This window comes from Hypanus sabinus, chromosome 24, assembly GCF_030144855.1.
Source record: "Hypanus sabinus isolate sHypSab1 chromosome 24, sHypSab1.hap1, whole genome shotgun sequence".
NCBI classification, from domain to species: Eukaryota; Metazoa; Chordata; class Chondrichthyes; order Myliobatiformes; family Dasyatidae; genus Hypanus; species Hypanus sabinus.
The window spans coordinates 16582825-16599829 of NC_082729.1; the positions used below are offsets into that span (position 1 = coordinate 16582825).

The window sequence follows — 17005 nt, forward strand, 5'->3', positions numbered from 1 at the left end:
GTCACTCTACTCTTCAAGAAGGGAAGAACCCATAGGCCAGTTACTCTGACCTCAGTGAAGATGTTGGAATCGATTTTTAAGGATGAGGTCTCAGGGTACTTGGAGGCACATGATAAAATAGGTTGTAGTCAGTAAGGTTTCCTCAAGGGAAAATCTTGTCTGACAAATCTATTGGAATTCTTTGAAGAAGTAACAAGCAGGATAGACAAAGGAGAATTGGTTGATATTGCGTACTTGGATTTTCAGAACGCATTTGACAAAGTGCTACACGTGATGCAGCTTAACAAACTATGAACTCATGGTATCACAGGAGGCATTGCAGCATAGATAAAGCAGTGTCTGATTGGCAGGTGGAAAAGAACGGGAATAAAGGCAGTCTTTTCTGGTTGGCTGCTGGTGATGAGTGGTGTTCCAAAGGGGTCTGTTTTGGGATCAATTCTTTTTACATTGAATTTCAATGATTTGGATGATGAAATTGATGGCTTTGTTGCAAAGCTTGCAGACAATATGAAGATAGCTGGAGAGGTAGGTAGGTTTGAGGAAGTTGAGAGGCTACAGATTCTGTAACCTATCTGAAAATTCAATAAAAAAATTTAAAAAAAATGGGGGAAGGAGGGGATATTATGGGAGAAAGTGAGATTGTACATTTTGGCAGGGAAAATATGCAATAAAGCACATTCTCTAAATGTTGAGAGACAGCAGAATGTTTTCTGATGAAGAGGCTTTGGCCTGAAACATTACCTTCAGTTACAACTCCAGTCTCCAATTGCTGCCTGAGCAGTGTTTTACTTGAATTTCAGAACTCTGGTCTTCACGTTTGTTCTTTTTCCAGAGGAACATCCATTTAGAACAGCAATGAGGAGGAATTTCTTTAGCTAAAGGGTGGTGAATCTGTAGAATTCATTGCCATGGATGGCCGTGGAGGCCAAGTTCTTGCGTATATTTAAAGTGGAGGTTGTTAGGTTCTTGATTAGTAGGTTCTTCAAAGGTTATAGGGAGAATGGTTTGAGAGGGATAATAAATCAACTATGATGGAATGGAGAAGATCGATTAGTTGAATGGCCTAATTCTTCTCCTATGTCTGATGATTTGATGATAATTTTCAGAAAATTGTGTACAAATCTGAAGAGGTTTTGCGTCAGTTAATATTGGGGGTGGGGTTAGGTGGTAATGTGTTCTGTTATGGTTAAACGGTTGAAAATTTGCTGTTATGAATCTGATAAAATGAGAGGCTGGTCTTTCTTTTTCAATCTTTTTATTAATTTTCAAATTAATATACATAACAGCAGTAGTAGTGCAAAGAGAGTGGGAATACATCATTGATAAATGCATAAACAAACATAAACTAGAAATAACATAAGTATACTAAGCATCCCACACTCTTAATGTAATTAAACATGATTAAAAAAAATGCAAAAATATCAAAAGAAAAAACACCCAAATTGAAAAAGGAAGGAAAAAAAGAAAAAGTAACTAAACTAAACAAAGCTGGGCTATTATATTACATCGGATACTTTACTTACTTCATTGTCACCGAACAATTGATACTAGAGTGTACAATCATCACAGTGATATTTGCTTCACACTCCCTGAAGTTCAAATCGAAGTAAATATAATAAAAACTTAAATTATAAACCATACTTAGAAAACAGAAATGGAAAAGTACAGTAGTGCAAGTCAGGTCTGGATATTTGGAAGGTACAGCCCAGATCCGGGTCAGGATCGGTTCAGCAGTCTTATCACAGTTGGAAAGAAGCTGTTCCCAAATCTGGCCGTACGAATATTCATGCTCCTGAACCTTCTCCCGGAGGGAAGAGGACAAAAAGTGTGTTGGCTGGGTGGGTCTTGTCCTTGATTATCCTGGCAGCACTGCTTCGACAGTGTGTGGTGTAAAGTGAGTCCAAGGATGGAAGATTGGTTTGTGTGATGTGCTGGGCTATGTTCACGATCTTCTGCAGCTTCTTCCGGTCTTGGACAGGACAACTTCCATACCAGGTTGTGATGCACCCTAGAAGAATGCTTGCTACGGTGCACCTATAAAAATTAGTGAGGGTTTTAGGGGACAAGCCAAATTTCTTCATCTTTCTCAGGAAGTAAAGGTGCTGGTGGGCCTTCTTGGCAATGGACTCTGCTTGGTTAGACCAGGTCAGGTCATTTGTGATATTCACCCCGAGGGACTTAAAGCTTTTGACCTGTTCCACCTGCACACCACCGATGTAGATGGGGTCGTGCGATCCGCTATTCCTTCTGAAGCCAACAACCAATTCCTTCGTCTTGCTGATGTTGAGGGATAGGTTATTGTCTTTGCACAATGCCACAAGGTTCTTAATTGCCTCTCTGTACTCAGACTCATCATTACCCAAGATACGGCCTACAATTGTGGTGTTATCAGCAAACTTATATATTGAGTTCGATGGAAACTTGGCTACACAATCATGGGTGTACAGTGAGTACAGCAGGGGGCTGAGTACACAGCCTTGTGGGGCACCGGTGCTCAGAGTGATTGTAGAGGAGAGCTTGTCCCCTATTTTTACAGTCTGGGTCCTGTCTATGAGGAAGTTGAAGATCCAGTTGCAGATCTGAGTGCTAAGACCCAGGTTCCGGAGCTTAGGAATCAGTTTATTTGGAATGATAGTATTAAAGGCAGAGCTGCAGTCGATGAAAAGGAGCCTTACATATGCGTCTTTATTCTCCAGGTGTTCCAAGGAGGAATGTATTACCAGAGCGATGGCATCTTCTGTTGACCTGTTGCTCTGGTAGGCGAATTGCAAAGCGTCAAGGTTGACCGGTAAGTTATGGTTGATGTGTGCCATAACCATTTGCTTGAAGCACTTCATAGCAATTGATGTTAGAGCCACAGGTCGGTAGTCATTCAGGCATGCCACCTTGCTTTTCTTCGGCACCAGGATTATTGTTTCCTTCTTAAAAAACATTAGAATCTTTAATGTTGTTAGTTCCACTCCTCTATCCATACTTTTAAGGTTGATAATAGGAAATCGGAAAGGTCAAATTACATCATATGAAAATGTTGAATAAATGGTCTCCAAGTTTCTTCAAATTTAACCGAAGGGTCAGAAGTGGCACTTATGATTCTTTCTAAGCTTAAACATGATATAGTTTGGGAAAACCACTAAAGAACAGTAGGAAGGTTGATCTCTTTCCAATTTAACAGAATAAATCTTCTAGCCATTGATGTATCAAAAGCAATCATCCAACGAGCTGAGGAGGATGTTGTGTTGGAATGTTGAACTGTGTTCCAACATTGGTAAACCAAAAATTGCAGTAATAGGATGGTGTTGCAAATCAGTACGCAAAACTGTTGAAATAGCAACAAAAATATCTTTCTGATATTTTTTCAAAAGCAGACAAGACCAGAACATGAAGCTACCTCAGAATGACGTCTATCGCAGACAGGATTTATATGAGAGTAAAAACAAGCTACTTTACCTTTAGACATGTGGGCCCTATCCACCACCTTAAGTTGTATTAACTTATGATTAACATATATAGAGGAAGAGTTAACTAATTGAAGAATTTTCTCCCAATTCTCTATCAGTAATACAAGTTGAAGTTCCCTTTCACATTCATTTTAAATTTTGTCAGATATACCTGGCTGTATTTTCACAATCATATCATAGATAGTAGTTATTAAACCCTTCTGATAAGCATTTAAACCTAACATTTTTCTGTGATATCAGTTGGATACGAAGTCGGAAAAGTAGATAAAATGTAGTATTCAGAAAATCTCTAATTTGTAAGTTTAAAAAAAATGGGATCTGGGCAAATTATATTTATTTGACAACTGTTCAAAAGACATGACACAGTTATCCAAAAATAAGTCATAAAAGCATATTATGCCCTTCACTTTCCATATCAAAAAGGCTTGATCCATAATAGATGGTTGGAAAAAATATTAGATATAATCGGGCATGATAGGATAAATTTATTCAAACCAAAAATTTTATGAAACTGAAACCATATTTGTAGTGTATATTTAATTACTGGATTAGCTATTTGTTTATTGAGTTTAGAAAGAGCAAAGGGAAGTGAATTCCCTAAAATAGAAACCAATGTACCAATTTACATTCAAGGTTTACTCATTGTGGACTTGGAATTATATCCAAATCCTGTGTCCAAAATATTAAATATTGGATATTAATTGCCCAGTAATAAAATCTTAAATTTGGTAATGCCAAACCACCATCCTTTTTAGACCTGTATTTTTTACTTAACCTAGGATTTTTATTTTGCCATATATATGAAGAAATCTTAGAGTCAACAGTATCAAAAAGGATTTAGGAATAAAAATTGGTACCGTTTGAAATTGATATAAAAATTTAGGTAGAATAATCATTTTAATAGCATTGATTCGACCCATCAGTGATAAAGCCAATGGGGACCATTTAGTAAGCATTTGTTTAACCTGATCAATTAAAGGTAAAAAATTGACCTTAAATAAATCGTTATGTTTCTTAGTAATTTTAACACCCAGATAAGTAAAATAATCAGTAACCAATCTGAATGGTGAGCGTCTATAAATTGGAACCTGTGTAGCGATGTACTATATACAGAGCTAAAAACAACGACACTCTGACGGTAAATCGATTCGAGACTAGTTTATTCAAATTTTGCGGCACTGGTTTTTAATCCCTAGTTCCCGCCCTCTCCGGGCGGAAATGACATCAGAGGTGCATTACCAAAGTCTCTCCTCGCGCGCGGGCTATTTGTGAGCCGGTTCGCCTGCGCAGAAAGTGGGTCGCCACACCGGCATATTTAATGGAAAAAGTTCACTCTTATTAAGATTCAGTTTGTAGCCAGAAAAATTATTGAACTGAGCGAGCAAGAATGTTACTACAGGAATGGATTTGTCAGGATTAGAGATATATAGTAACAAATCATCTGCACATAGTGATAATTTATGTATCTCATTCCCACGGTAATAACAGGTCCTGACGAAGGGTCTCAGCCCGAAACGTCGACAGCGCTTCTCCCCATAGATGCTGCCTGGCCTGCTGTGTTCCTCCAGCATTTTGTGTGTGTTGTAATACCAAGTATATTAGGTGAATCTCGAATAGCAATAGCTAAGGGTTCTAAGGCAATATCAAATAGTAATGGGCTAACAGGACAGGCCTGCCTGGTGAGTGAGGCCAGTCTCTGCTCTGGCTGTCCCTCTGACACCGTCTCCACCCCTTCCCGCCTCGCTCTCTCGCACAGTCCGTCACTCTGTCTCCACCCCTTCCCGCCTCTCTGTCTTTCTGCGCCATTCTCGGGCAGGTCGGGGCGCTGTGTTTAAAAGCAGACAGCAGCGGTCAGTTCGTTATTGAGTAGCGTCTGCAGTTCAGGGGCAATATGTCTGGCAGAGGAAAAGGAGGCAAAGGACTCGGCAAAGGTGGAGCCAAGCGGCACCGTAAAGTGCTCCGTGATAACATCCAGGGCATCACCAAACCAGCCATCCGCCGTCTGGCTCGGCGTGGCGGCGTCAAGCGAATCTCGGGTCTAATCTACGAGGAGACCCGCGGTGTACTGAAGGTCTTCCTGGAGAATGTGATCCGCGACGCCGTCACCTACACGGAGCACGCCAAGCGCAAGACAGTCACTGCCATGGATGTGGTGTACGCTCTGAAACGCCAGGGCCGCACTCTCTATGGCTTCGGCGGTTGAGGAATTCTATTGGTTCTAAACACAACACAAAGGCTCTTTTAAGAGCCACCCACCACCTCACAGAGAGAGCAGTGACCCCGAGCAGAAATAGACGACCTTTAGAATTATTTATCGGTGAGGCAATCTTTGTCCGTAGTTTATTTTATACAGGAGAAGAGTCCCCTATACGTTACAGTAGAGGTGTAGAAAAATACAAAAGCTCCGAATGCGATTCAGTAAACTCGGCTTGTTTAAAAAAAAATAATTGCAGCAATTTTAAGTACAATTAGGACAACTCCCTCAAAAACCATTTCTAGTGACAGCGAAATGTTCGGGTTATTCGAAATGGAAAGGATCGGCTGTTTGAATTCGATACCAGATATGAAACCGATCACACCGCCGGAGCCTCTAATAGACATGGTCGGGGCGGACATTTACTTATAACAGTGGGCGGAGGACTCAACTCAGACTTTTCAGATTAAGTACCTACCGTTAACATTGAGTCTCGATTGGCACCAGTAAGGAATTTCAACGCACCCTACCTGTTGATTAGTACATCAATCTAATCCGATCTAAAGTCCTTTCCCCCGCGCTCAGCGTATCCGCAGAGCAGCCCTTTCACAGACACTGTGAGTGGCTCTGAAAAGAGCCTTTGGTTCACTGGGTCAGATTCTGTCTTTTCACTTGCTGGCTCCGCCGGTTTTCTTGGGCAACAGCACGGCCTGGATGTTGGGCAGCACCCCGCCCTGAGCGATGGTCACCCCTCCCAGCAGCTTGTTGAGCTCCTCGTCGTTGCGGACGGCCAGCTGCAGATGCCTGGGGATGATGCGGGTCTTTTTGTTGTCCCGGGCCGCGTTGCCGGCCAGCTCAAGGATTTCAGCCGTCAGATACTCGAGCACAGCAGCCAGATAGACTGGGGCTCCGGCACCCACCCGCTCAGCATAGTTACCCTTTCTCAGCAGCCTGTGAACACGGCCCACCGGGAACTGCAGTCCGGCCCGGGACGAGCGAGACTTGGCCTTAGACCGAGCTTTGCCGCTAGTTTTTCCTCGTCCGCTCATTTTGAAAACCACAGCAGATCTTTCAGAGAGAATATGGAAATATTTCCGACTCTCGCCCTTCTTGTACCTTTTGGAGGAATGCAGCGGAACGTTTATGATTGGCGCAACAACGCTTAATTTCATTGGAAAGAACAAATGAGAGAGCTGTCTTATTCGCCAATCAAGAAACAACAGCAGAGGCGCGGAAAATAACCGCTCACTCTCCGAAAATAAACTGAAATTTGAAACAGCCCGCCAAAATCTTTGTTTAAACCTCATTTAAAATGAAGTCTTTGCAGGTCTGTTTATCGACTTCGCATTCACCCATTACTGAAGTCCACCACATTTAACATAAGAGTAACAGCACCTGGCTGTTTAATTCGCCGATTTCTTTTAACAGATAAACGTTCAGAACAAAAATCGATTCTCAGCTTCTGTTCGAGGTCATTGCATGAACGGCATCATCGGTTTATCTATGAGTTGCTCTTTTCAAACTGCGACTGGAGTTTAGTCTTCAGGTTTTGTAATGTAAAGCGGGACAGGGAAATTAAAGACAAGGAGAGATCCTATAAGAGAGCAAAAATCGTGGGAAGTTACAAGACTGGAAAAAAACAACAGAAGGGAACTAAATTCATAGAGGTGGAATCCAAAGATAGGATTGTCAAAAATATCGAAGAGGATACCAAAAGTTTCTTCAGATATATAAAGAGTAAAAGAGAGGCTGACGGCGACTAGAGGTGTTCCATGGGGATCTGTGTTTGGACTGCTTCCCTTTATGTTATACGTCAATGATTTGGATCGCTTTGTGCCAAGTTTGTGGATGAGACAAAGACAGGTGGAGGGGCGAGTAGTGTTTCAGAAGCAGAGAGTCTGCAGAAGGACTTAGACAGACGAGGAGAATGGGCAAAGAAGTGACAGAAGGAATACAGTGTCAGGAAGTGTTTGGTTATGCACTTTGGTAGAAGAGATAAAAGCGTAGCCTATCTCTAAATGGGAGAAAATTCAAAAATCTGAGGTGCGGAGGGACTTGGGTGTCATCGTGCAGGATTCCCTAAAGGGTTAATTTGCAGCTTGAGTCAGTGGCGAGGAAGGCAAATGCAATGTTGGCGTTTATTTCGAGAGGACTAGAATATAAAAGCAAGGATTTAATCTTGAGACTTTATAAGACATTGATAGGGCCTCACTTGGAGTACAGTGAGCAGTTGTGGGACCATTGTCAAAGAAAATATGTGCTGAATTCATAGAGTTCAAAGGAGATTAAAAATATATTAATTCTGGGATAGAAAGGCTTCCCGTATGAAGAGCATTTAATGGCTCTGAGCCTCTCCTCACTGGAATGCAGAAGAATGAGAAAACCTTATTGAAAGATATCAAATGTTAAAAGGTCTTGATAGAGTGGATATGAGGAGAAAGATTCCTATGGTGTGGGAGTATAAGACTAGTTGAAGCCCCTATTCGAGTATCTTCAGCCCTGTGCTCTTCATAAATGGGCACCCAGCGAGGAGGTGGGCTTGCTCCTGGGCCCGGCCAAGATGGCCATTCACAGGTCTAGGTGGCAGAAATTTGAGGGCCGACTGCCTGCCCCTGTTATGAGGATACATTCATGCCTGGCTATTGTTGGAGAGGGAGCATGTGGTCACAATGGCTGCAGTGGGGTATTTCCCGGAGCAGTGGGCCCCCTGGAATTGACTGTTTTATAGGCGATAATAATTATATTTTAATTTGAATTTATTCACTGTCTTGTAAATACTGAATGTTTGTACTTTATGTATTTGATGTGTGACTAAACTTTTTATAGATTTGTGAAAAAACATTAGTGGGACATCCACTTAGAAGGTAAATAAGGAGGAATTCTGTTAGCCAGACAGTGGTGAATCTGTGGAATTCCTTGCCACAGGCAGCTGTGGAGGCCATGATTGGGTATATTTAAGGCAGAGGTTGAAAGATTTGTTAATAGTCAGGGCCTAAAGGGTTACAAGGAGAGAGCGGGAGGCTGGTGCTGAGAGGGAAATGAATCAGCCATGATGAAATAGCAGAGTACACTCAATGGACCAAATGACTTAATTCTGCTCCTACAGTATATCTGATGGTCTTTTGGCATTTAAACCGGTATGGCCAAGGAATTGGAAGACAACAACACAGTTAGGCTGTACATCCGCTATCCATTGCAATGCAGGAAGGCCACCATTTCAAATGTATTGTGACATTCTGGGTGTGAATGTGGTTGACAGCATGCCCCTATATTTCTAATGACCCATACTGTTTATTGTTCTTGTGTTAAAATGCTTTTGTGGGATTATGGTGGGAAGTTCCAATTCATTTTTGTTACATTTTAGCTTGGGTCATACAGTTATTTGCTTTTGTATTTGTGGGTCACCCTAACTGTAAGCGGGGTGTGTGATGGCCACCTCCCCCATCGGTGTGAGACTGGTTGGGTTCACTCTCTAGGTCATGGTGCCTGGTCTGTTTGTGTCTATCACAATAAAACGGTTGTTGAGTTAAAGAGCTTCCTTGTCTGTCATTATGGACTAAATGCTCACCATAGTATAAACTAAAAGTTCATTAGATAACCTTTTTCTAATTGACACCTGAAATTCTGGGCCATAGACAGCTGCACTGGCGTCATGGGATGCTGGGCCTTTAGAACCATCTGTCAACAATTGAGAATAGATGTTCTCAGGAAATGTACGGAAGAAATGTGGCAAATGTTCAGGGGATATTTGAGTGGAGTTATGCAATAGGTATGTTCCAACGAGACAGGGAGAGGATGGTAGGGTACAGGAACCATGGTGTACAAAGGCAGTTGTAAATCCAGTCAAGAAGAAGAGCTTACGTAAGGTTAAAAAAAACTTGGAAATGATAAGGATCTAGAAAATTATAAGGCTTGCAGGAAGTAGCATAAGAAAGAAAACAGGAGATCCAGAAGAGGCCATGAGAAAGCCTTGGCAGACAGGAAGCAGGAAAACCCCAAGGCATTCAACAACTATGTGAAAAGCAAGACGATAAGACATGAGAGAATAGTGTGACAGTGGAAAAGTGTGTATGGAACCGGAGGTACTTAATGAGTACTTTGCTTCTGTATTCACTACGGAAAAGGATCTTGGCGATTGTAGGGATGACTTACATTGGACTGAAAAGCTTGAACATGTAGATATTAAGAAAGAGGATGTGCTGGAGCTTTTGGAAAGCATCAAGTTCGGTGAGTCGATGGGACCGGATGAGATGTACCCCAGGCTACTCTGGGAGGTGAGGAAGGAGATTGCTGAGCCTCTGGCGATGATCTTTGCATCATCAATGAGGACAGGAGAGGTTCCGGAGGATCGGAGGGTTGTGGATGTTACTCCATTATTCAAGAAAGGGAGTAGAGATAGCCCAGGAAATTATAGATCGGAGAGTCTTAATTCGGTGGTTGATAAGTTGATGGGGAAGTTCCTGAGAGGCAGGATTTATGAACATTTGGAGAAGCATAATATGATTAGGAATAGTCAACATGGCTTTGTGAAAGGCAGGTTGTGCCTTATGAGCCTGATTGAATTTTTTGAGGATGTGACTAAGCACATTGATGAAGGTAGAGCAGTGGATGTAGTGGATATGGATTTCAGCAAGGCTTTTGACAAGGTACCCCATGCAAGGCTAATTGAGAAAGTAAGGAGGCATAGGATCCAAGGGGGTATTGCTTTGTGGATCAAAAATTGGCTTGCCCAGAGAGGGCAAAGAGCAGTTGTAGACGGGTCATAATCTGCATGGAGGTCGGTAACCCGTGGTGTGCTTCAGGGATCTGTTCTGGTACCCCTACTCCTCATGATTTTTATAAATGACCTGGATGAGGAAGTGGAGGGATGGGTTAGTAAATTTGCTGATGACACAAAGGTTGGGGGCGTTGTGGACAGTGTGGAGGGCTGTCAGATGTTACAGCGGGACATTGATAGGATGCAAAACTGGGCTGAAAAGTGGCAGTTGGAGTTTAACTCAGATAAGTGAGGTGGTTCATTTTTGTAGGTCAAGTATGATGGCATAATATAGTATTAATGGTAAGACTCTCAGAAGTGGGATCAGAGGGACCTTGGGGTCCAAGGCCTTGGCATATTCAAAGCTGCTGTGCAGGTTGCCTCTGTAGTTGAAAAAGCATACGGTATATTGGTCTTCATCAACTGTGGGGTTGAGTTTATGAGCTGAGATGTAATGTTGCAGCTGTATAGGACCCTGTTCAGACCCCACTTGGAGTACTGTGTTCAGTTCTGGCCACCTCACTACAGGAAGGATGTGGAAACTATAGAAAGGGTGCAGAGGAGATCTACAAGGATGTTGCCTGGCCTGCGGAGTGTGCCTTATGAGAAGAGGTTGAGTGAACTTGGCCTTTTTTCCTTGTAGTGACAGAGAATGAGAGGTGATCTGATGGAGGTGTATAAGAAGATGAAAGGCATTGATCATGTGGATAGTCAGAGGCTTTTTCCCTTGGCTGAAGTGGCTAGCACGAGAGGGCACAGTTTTAAGGTGCTTGGAAATACGTACAGAGGAGATGTCAGGGGTAATTTTTTTTACGCAGAGAGTGGTGAATACGTGGAATGGGCTGCCGACAACGGTGGTGGAGGTGGATACGATGGGGTCTTTTAAGAGATTCCTGGACATGTACATGGAGCTGAGAAAAAATAGAGGACAATGGGTAACCCTAGGTAATTTCTAAAGTAAGTACATGTTAGGCACAACATTGTGGGCTGAAGAGCCTGTATTGTGCTGCAGGTTTTCTATGTTTCTGATGGAATAATTCCATCCTATTGATGAAGCATTTAGACACCACTACTTCAGTTACACACCAGGCACATTCTCACACTCCTCTCCCAAAGAGTTATATCTACCCCAGGTAAAGGAAATAGCAAGGGACGAATAATGGATAAAGCCACACTAGGGGTATAGGTCAGATTAGACAGAGTCATGTTCTCTGCCTGGTCGTTTGCTCCCCACCCAAAATGCAATTCTTGCAGTCTTGATGATCCCAACAATCTCTCAATATATTGGGTTGGAGGATCATCCTCATGAACTCTGAGGTGTAACAAATAATACACCTGCATCTTTCGCAAGTACAATGGCATCAGTATTTCTACCTGCAGAGCAGAAACAGAAGACTGAACAGCATCACAAACAGATGTAAAGCTGGCCTTTCATTTCAAAAGGGAGGGGGCAGCGGGCCCATCGGACCAACAGCATTATCGAAGACAGTTCTAATTAATGCACAATACAAAGTAATCATAGATACCCTATTAGCCCCCAAGGGTCTCTAAGAGGTCAAATGTCCATTCTCCTTTGGTGAGCGCAATAAGCCAATCAGAGAGTCGCCTTATTCGCCAATGAACAGAGAGCAGCAAGAAAGGCGCCGAAAGTAACTGTCAGTTCCCCGGAAGCCCTGAAATTTGAAAAGCCCGCCGAAAAAGTAAACTATTGATCGGTAGTCTGCAATAATATCCAATGATTTATTAATTCGAGCAAGATTTATTTATTGGCTCACATCAGCCGATCCAGTTTATATTCGAATTGAGTCTGTGTATGACTCTTGTCAAACTTCTCTCATATTAAACTGTGGTCCAAGGCCAGATTGCAACGCGAAAAAATGTTTTTAGCAAGAATCGGAATTCCATTATATGCAGAATAGTGTCCCCGTGAAACTCGACTAGAAATGGGATTAAATGTTAAGACTGTATTTAATAAAACCCATTCTCTAGCAGCCGCAAATCCCTGGAAACCTTGCCCAAAACAAACGTACACGCAGGGGTGTGAGACAGGGACATGCCGATGGCGAGGGAAAGGTTATATCCCTAGTGTTGGCACATAACTATTGATTTTTGTTTCATGAAGAAGGCCGAGCGTCTGGGAAGATAACAGGGACGCCTTATTGATTAAAACACACAGAAAGTCAGAGGGGAATGCGTTTTGGTAACGTAAATGTTAGTGTACAAGAAATGATAGCCCTTTCCACAGTCGGTTTGGTGGCTCTTAAAAGAGCCTTTTGTTGAGCTTGGTGCCGAGGTCGGATTTAGGCGCGCTCCCCGCGGATGCGGCGGGCCAGCTGGATGTCTTTGGGCATGATGGTGACTCGCTTGGCATGGATGGCGCACAGATTGGTGTCCTCAAAGAGCCCCACCAGGTAAGCTTCACTGGCCTCCTGCAGGGCCATGACGGCCGAGCTCTGGAAGCGCAGATCGGTCTTGAAGTCCTGAGCGATTTCTCGCACCAGGCGCTGGAAGGGCAGTTTGCGGATGAGCAGCTCGGTGGATTTCTGGTAGCGCCGGATCTCTCTCAGAGCCACAGTGCCGGGCCGGTAGCGATGGGGCTTCTTCACTCCGCCCGTGGCTGGAGCGCTCTTCCGCGCCGCTTTGGTCGCCAGCTGTTTGCGGGGAGCTTTCCCGCCTGTCGATTTCCGCGCTGTCTGCTTGGTACGGGCCATTCTCTCTCAGCAGTTCAAAAGCAACTTCAAACACGAGGATAAGACTGTCGGAGGAGCGGCAGGAACCGGCTTTTTAAAGAGAAGATGAAGGGCCGCCCCACTCTCTTTGATTGGTTACAAAGGAGATGTCCATTGTAGCATCTCAGCATTGCGATTGGCTGCTTTTCCATCACCAGTTTGAAGCTGGCCGGTGTGGGGGGAGATGATGGTGTTATTTCTGACCAAATATGGAAACTGCAGACAGAGTCAGGATTCAGCCAGTCTGACCCCAGTGATTGGATGCCTGTTCAATTTCAAATCGCCCGCCATTTCCAAGAGCAAGCGGGTTTCTTAAATTGAATAGAATCACGAATTCTCAAATTCCACCTTCAATTAAATCACCGATTTTCTGCCCTCAAATAGCTGAATCTGAATGTTTGCAGTTTTACTGAATAGCTTCTCGAGGTGAGTGAATTCAGTCTTGCTGGAAACATTCAGGCAGAGGATTTAGATCGATTTTACTTTACCACATGTTCTAAATGGTTTGGGGGAGAAAAGAGCAACAAAAGGATTTCAAAAGGACTGCAGGAACCATCGCCGAACTGAAAATCTGCTCAATATATCTACAAAACATTCATTACAACCAAATAATTAAATTCTTTATCTCTTCCCGCTCCAAACCGACTGCCGCCGTCTCATTTTATACACAGCGCGCTGAGCTGGACAGCGTCAGAGTGTCATAGCAGAGAGACCTCCATTTTCTAGCTCTTTCCTGGGAGATGTGAGTGGCTCTTAGAAGAGCCTTTGGTTTCAGGTGTTTAAAGTTGCAGTTTTTATTTACTTTTTGGCTGCCGCCTTGGCTTTCACCGATTTCGCCTTCGGTTTGGGTTTTGCCGACTTCTTGGCCGCCTTCGCCTTCGGAGCTGAAGTCTTCTTGGGGCTCTTGGGCTTCTTCGCAGACTTCTTGGTCGCTGGTTTCTTAGCTGCCGTCTTTTTAGTGGCCGGTTTCTTAACACTTTGTTTCTTGGCGGGAGATTTCTTTGCTGTTTTCTTGGCCGCAGTTTTCTTGATCGCCGGCTTCTTGATCTGTGATTTCTTAGCCGCTGGTTTCTTAACTTTTTTTGCGATTTTCCCGGTACTGTCCTTTTTAGCGACCTTGAAGGAGCCGGAGGCACCTGCGCCCTTGGTGTGAACCAGGGAGCCGCTTTCCAATTTCCTCTTAATTACCATCTTGATCTGATTTTTGAGCTTTTCCACATCGACGCCGTTTGCGGCCAACTCCTTCTTTATCGCGACTATGGACACCCCTCGGTGACTGCGGCAATCCGCCACAATCTTGTAGATCTGTTCGCCCAGTTTGGGACCGGCTGGCTTGGTCCGGGCGGTCGTCTTCTTCTTCTTGGGAGCCTTGGTTGCAGCTGCGGGCGCCGCTGGAGGAGCGACTTCAGCGGCGGCGGTCTCGGTCATGTCGGCGACTCTGTACAAACTCTCAAAGCTCAGAACTGAGTGAGAAATGAAGCGAGAGGCGGCGGTGCAGTGCAATTTAAAGGCAGCGAGCGGACGGGGCGGGGACATCCTGCTGTCAGCTCCCGTTCGCTCCGTCTCTTTGTGTTTCTTTCTCCTCAAAAACTCCCCTATTCCAATTAAAATCAGGCACCCCCATCACCCAGACCGCTCTCCGTCCGCGCCCGAGGCCGGATTCTTTGCTGTGAAGAAAGTTTAATCCGAATTAAAGGCAACAGTTTCCATACAAGTCCGTTTCACTGCCGCATTGACTACGTTCTCACCCGCGACCGCCGGCATGTTCGCTGTTTTCCGACTGTAATATTGAAACTAACCAAAAACTTGTGGTTAATTCCTACTTCAGGACTGAGCTGGAGAACCGGGCCATCCCGTGGCAGGGAAATATTTTTATTTTCCACAGGAGGGACGGCGAAATCCGGCGATGTGTTCGGACTCACAAACACAGCCGCGTCGCGTTCAAAATGTCAACGGTTTTATCTGGTCTGTGTCTTGCAATATTTAATTTAAGCACTTTATTTGTTTATGTATGTGTAATCCATCAATAGATTTCATTCTATTTTCATAAGTTGTTATGTGCTATATGTGCTTATGGTGCTTTACACCCTGGACCGGAGAAACGTTTAGTTTGACGGTATGCATGAATATTGTCAAATGACAATAAACTTCACTTGAGAGTCACACCAGTCTAAGCTGCCATGCCAACCTCCTCAATGAACCTCCTTTTTTTTAAAACCCGAGCATCATTATCTCTCATTTGCCAAGGTTCTCCAAACCTGTCAGGTTACCCTTCACCCCAACGGGAACATTCTGTTCCCGGACACTTCTTGTCCCACTTCTGAATACTTCCCACTTGCCATTCATCGTCGAAAAAGAGATTTTGGAGAATAACATTGAGAATTGAAGACCTGAATTATGTGACGGTATTGGGTTTGCTGCCTGCGAACTTCTAACTCAAGCGAAGATACAAAACCTAGATATAAATAGCCACCAATGCTCTCACTAAATGGAGATAATACTGTAGCTACCCAATCTTCAAAGAATAGATCATTCTCTATGGTGCGTTCAGCTGTCTATACCCACTATTTTTGTGGTGGGCCCGCTCTCCCTACCAAGGAGATGATACTTACAGCCAACAAAGTTGTTTAAAAGAAATGTTGCTGATGCTGGCAATCCAATGTAAACAACATACAACAACGTACACAAAACGCTGTAGGAACTCAACAGGTCAGGGGACATCCATGGAAAATAAGCAGTCGACACTTTGGGCGAGACCCTTCCTCAGAACTGGAAAGCAAGCGGGAAAAAATACAAAATAAAATGGTAGGGTTGGGAAGAAGGATAGCCAGAAGGTGATAGGTTAAGCCAAGTGGGTAAGAAAGGTTGGAGCTGAGGAGAGTGACGACAGGAAAAAGGGGAGGAGGTAAGAAGTCAGAATGGGAAATTGAGGAAGATGGAGGGATTTTTTTTTAACCGGGAGGAGAAATCAATATTTATAGCATCAATTTAGAGGCCACTCAAGATGGAATATAAAGTGTTGCTCCTACAGCCTGGGGGAGGGGGGGGGGCTCATTGCAGCATAAGAGTAGGCCATGGAATTGGCGACTCAGAATGGGAATGGGAATTAATATTTTGGGCCACCCCGAAGTTGCTCAACGAAGCAGTCCGCCAACTTACAATGGGTCTCACCAATGTAGAGGCCGCGTCAGGAACATCTGATACAGTAGATGACCCCAGTGGGTTCATGGGTGCAGTGTTGCCTCACCTGGAAGGTCTGTTTGGGGTCCTGAATGGAGGTGAGGCGGGAGGCAAGTGGACAGGTCTAGCACTTTGGCTGTTTTCAGGGATAAGTGGCAAAATGGAGATTAGTCAGGGTGGATGAATGAACAAGGAAATCATAGGTGAGTAGAGTGGGAGTTGCACAGAATGATGCAGTTTAAAGTAGTTTAAAACAATTATTTGCAGTTTATTTCCAAATTAGAAACCATTTCTAAAACACAAAGCATTTCCAAAGCATAAAGCATTTCTTAAACATAAAGAATAAAGCATCAAGGATTTCCAAAACACAGGTATAATTCCTATAAACTAAAAAAAACATATCAATAATTTGCAGAAAAATGAATCTGTTGCAGAAACCAAAGCTGGAGGAATGGATTCTTGTTCACCCTGTATTTCTTCCATAATTCCTGATGTTCCTCACCCCATTCCTAAATGGCCTGAACTGCTCTCTGCATTTATACCCTTTTCCCTCTCATTTGGTTGACTTCAGATGTATTTATTTCCCCAGATATCCTTTTAGCACAAATACTCTAAAATATTTTGGGGACATAGACCTCAGCTGAATGCTCACAGTTCACAATTAATGTTGTAAAACTAACATAAAACT

General features: G+C 43.5%; 3 protein-coding genes across 3 annotated transcripts; 1 reads left to right on the top strand and 2 right to left on the bottom strand.

Annotated features, from left to right (window-relative positions):
- The first annotated feature begins 4708 nt into the window (after positions 1-4708).
- LOC132380526 (histone H4) lies at positions 4709-5788 on the top strand. The gene has a single exon (XM_059949404.1). It carries the CDS (start codon positions 5350-5352, stop codon positions 5659-5661), a length of 312 nt encoding a protein of 103 aa, XP_059805387.1. The 5' UTR covers positions 4709-5349; the 3' UTR covers positions 5662-5788.
- A 65-nt stretch (positions 5789-5853) lies between these two features.
- On the bottom strand, positions 5854-7002 carry LOC132380513 (histone H2A-like). The gene has a single exon (XM_059949391.1). The coding sequence runs from the start codon at positions 6957-6959 to the stop codon at positions 6321-6323; it is 639 nt and encodes a 212-aa protein (XP_059805374.1). The 5' UTR covers positions 6960-7002; the 3' UTR covers positions 5854-6320.
- Positions 7003-13118: 6116 nt separating this feature from the next.
- On the bottom strand, positions 13119-14621 carry LOC132380510 (histone H1-like). The gene has a single exon (XM_059949386.1). It carries the CDS (start codon positions 14563-14565, stop codon positions 13936-13938), a length of 630 nt encoding a protein of 209 aa, XP_059805369.1. The 5' UTR covers positions 14566-14621; the 3' UTR covers positions 13119-13935.
- Between the last annotated feature and the right edge of the window lie 2384 nt (positions 14622-17005).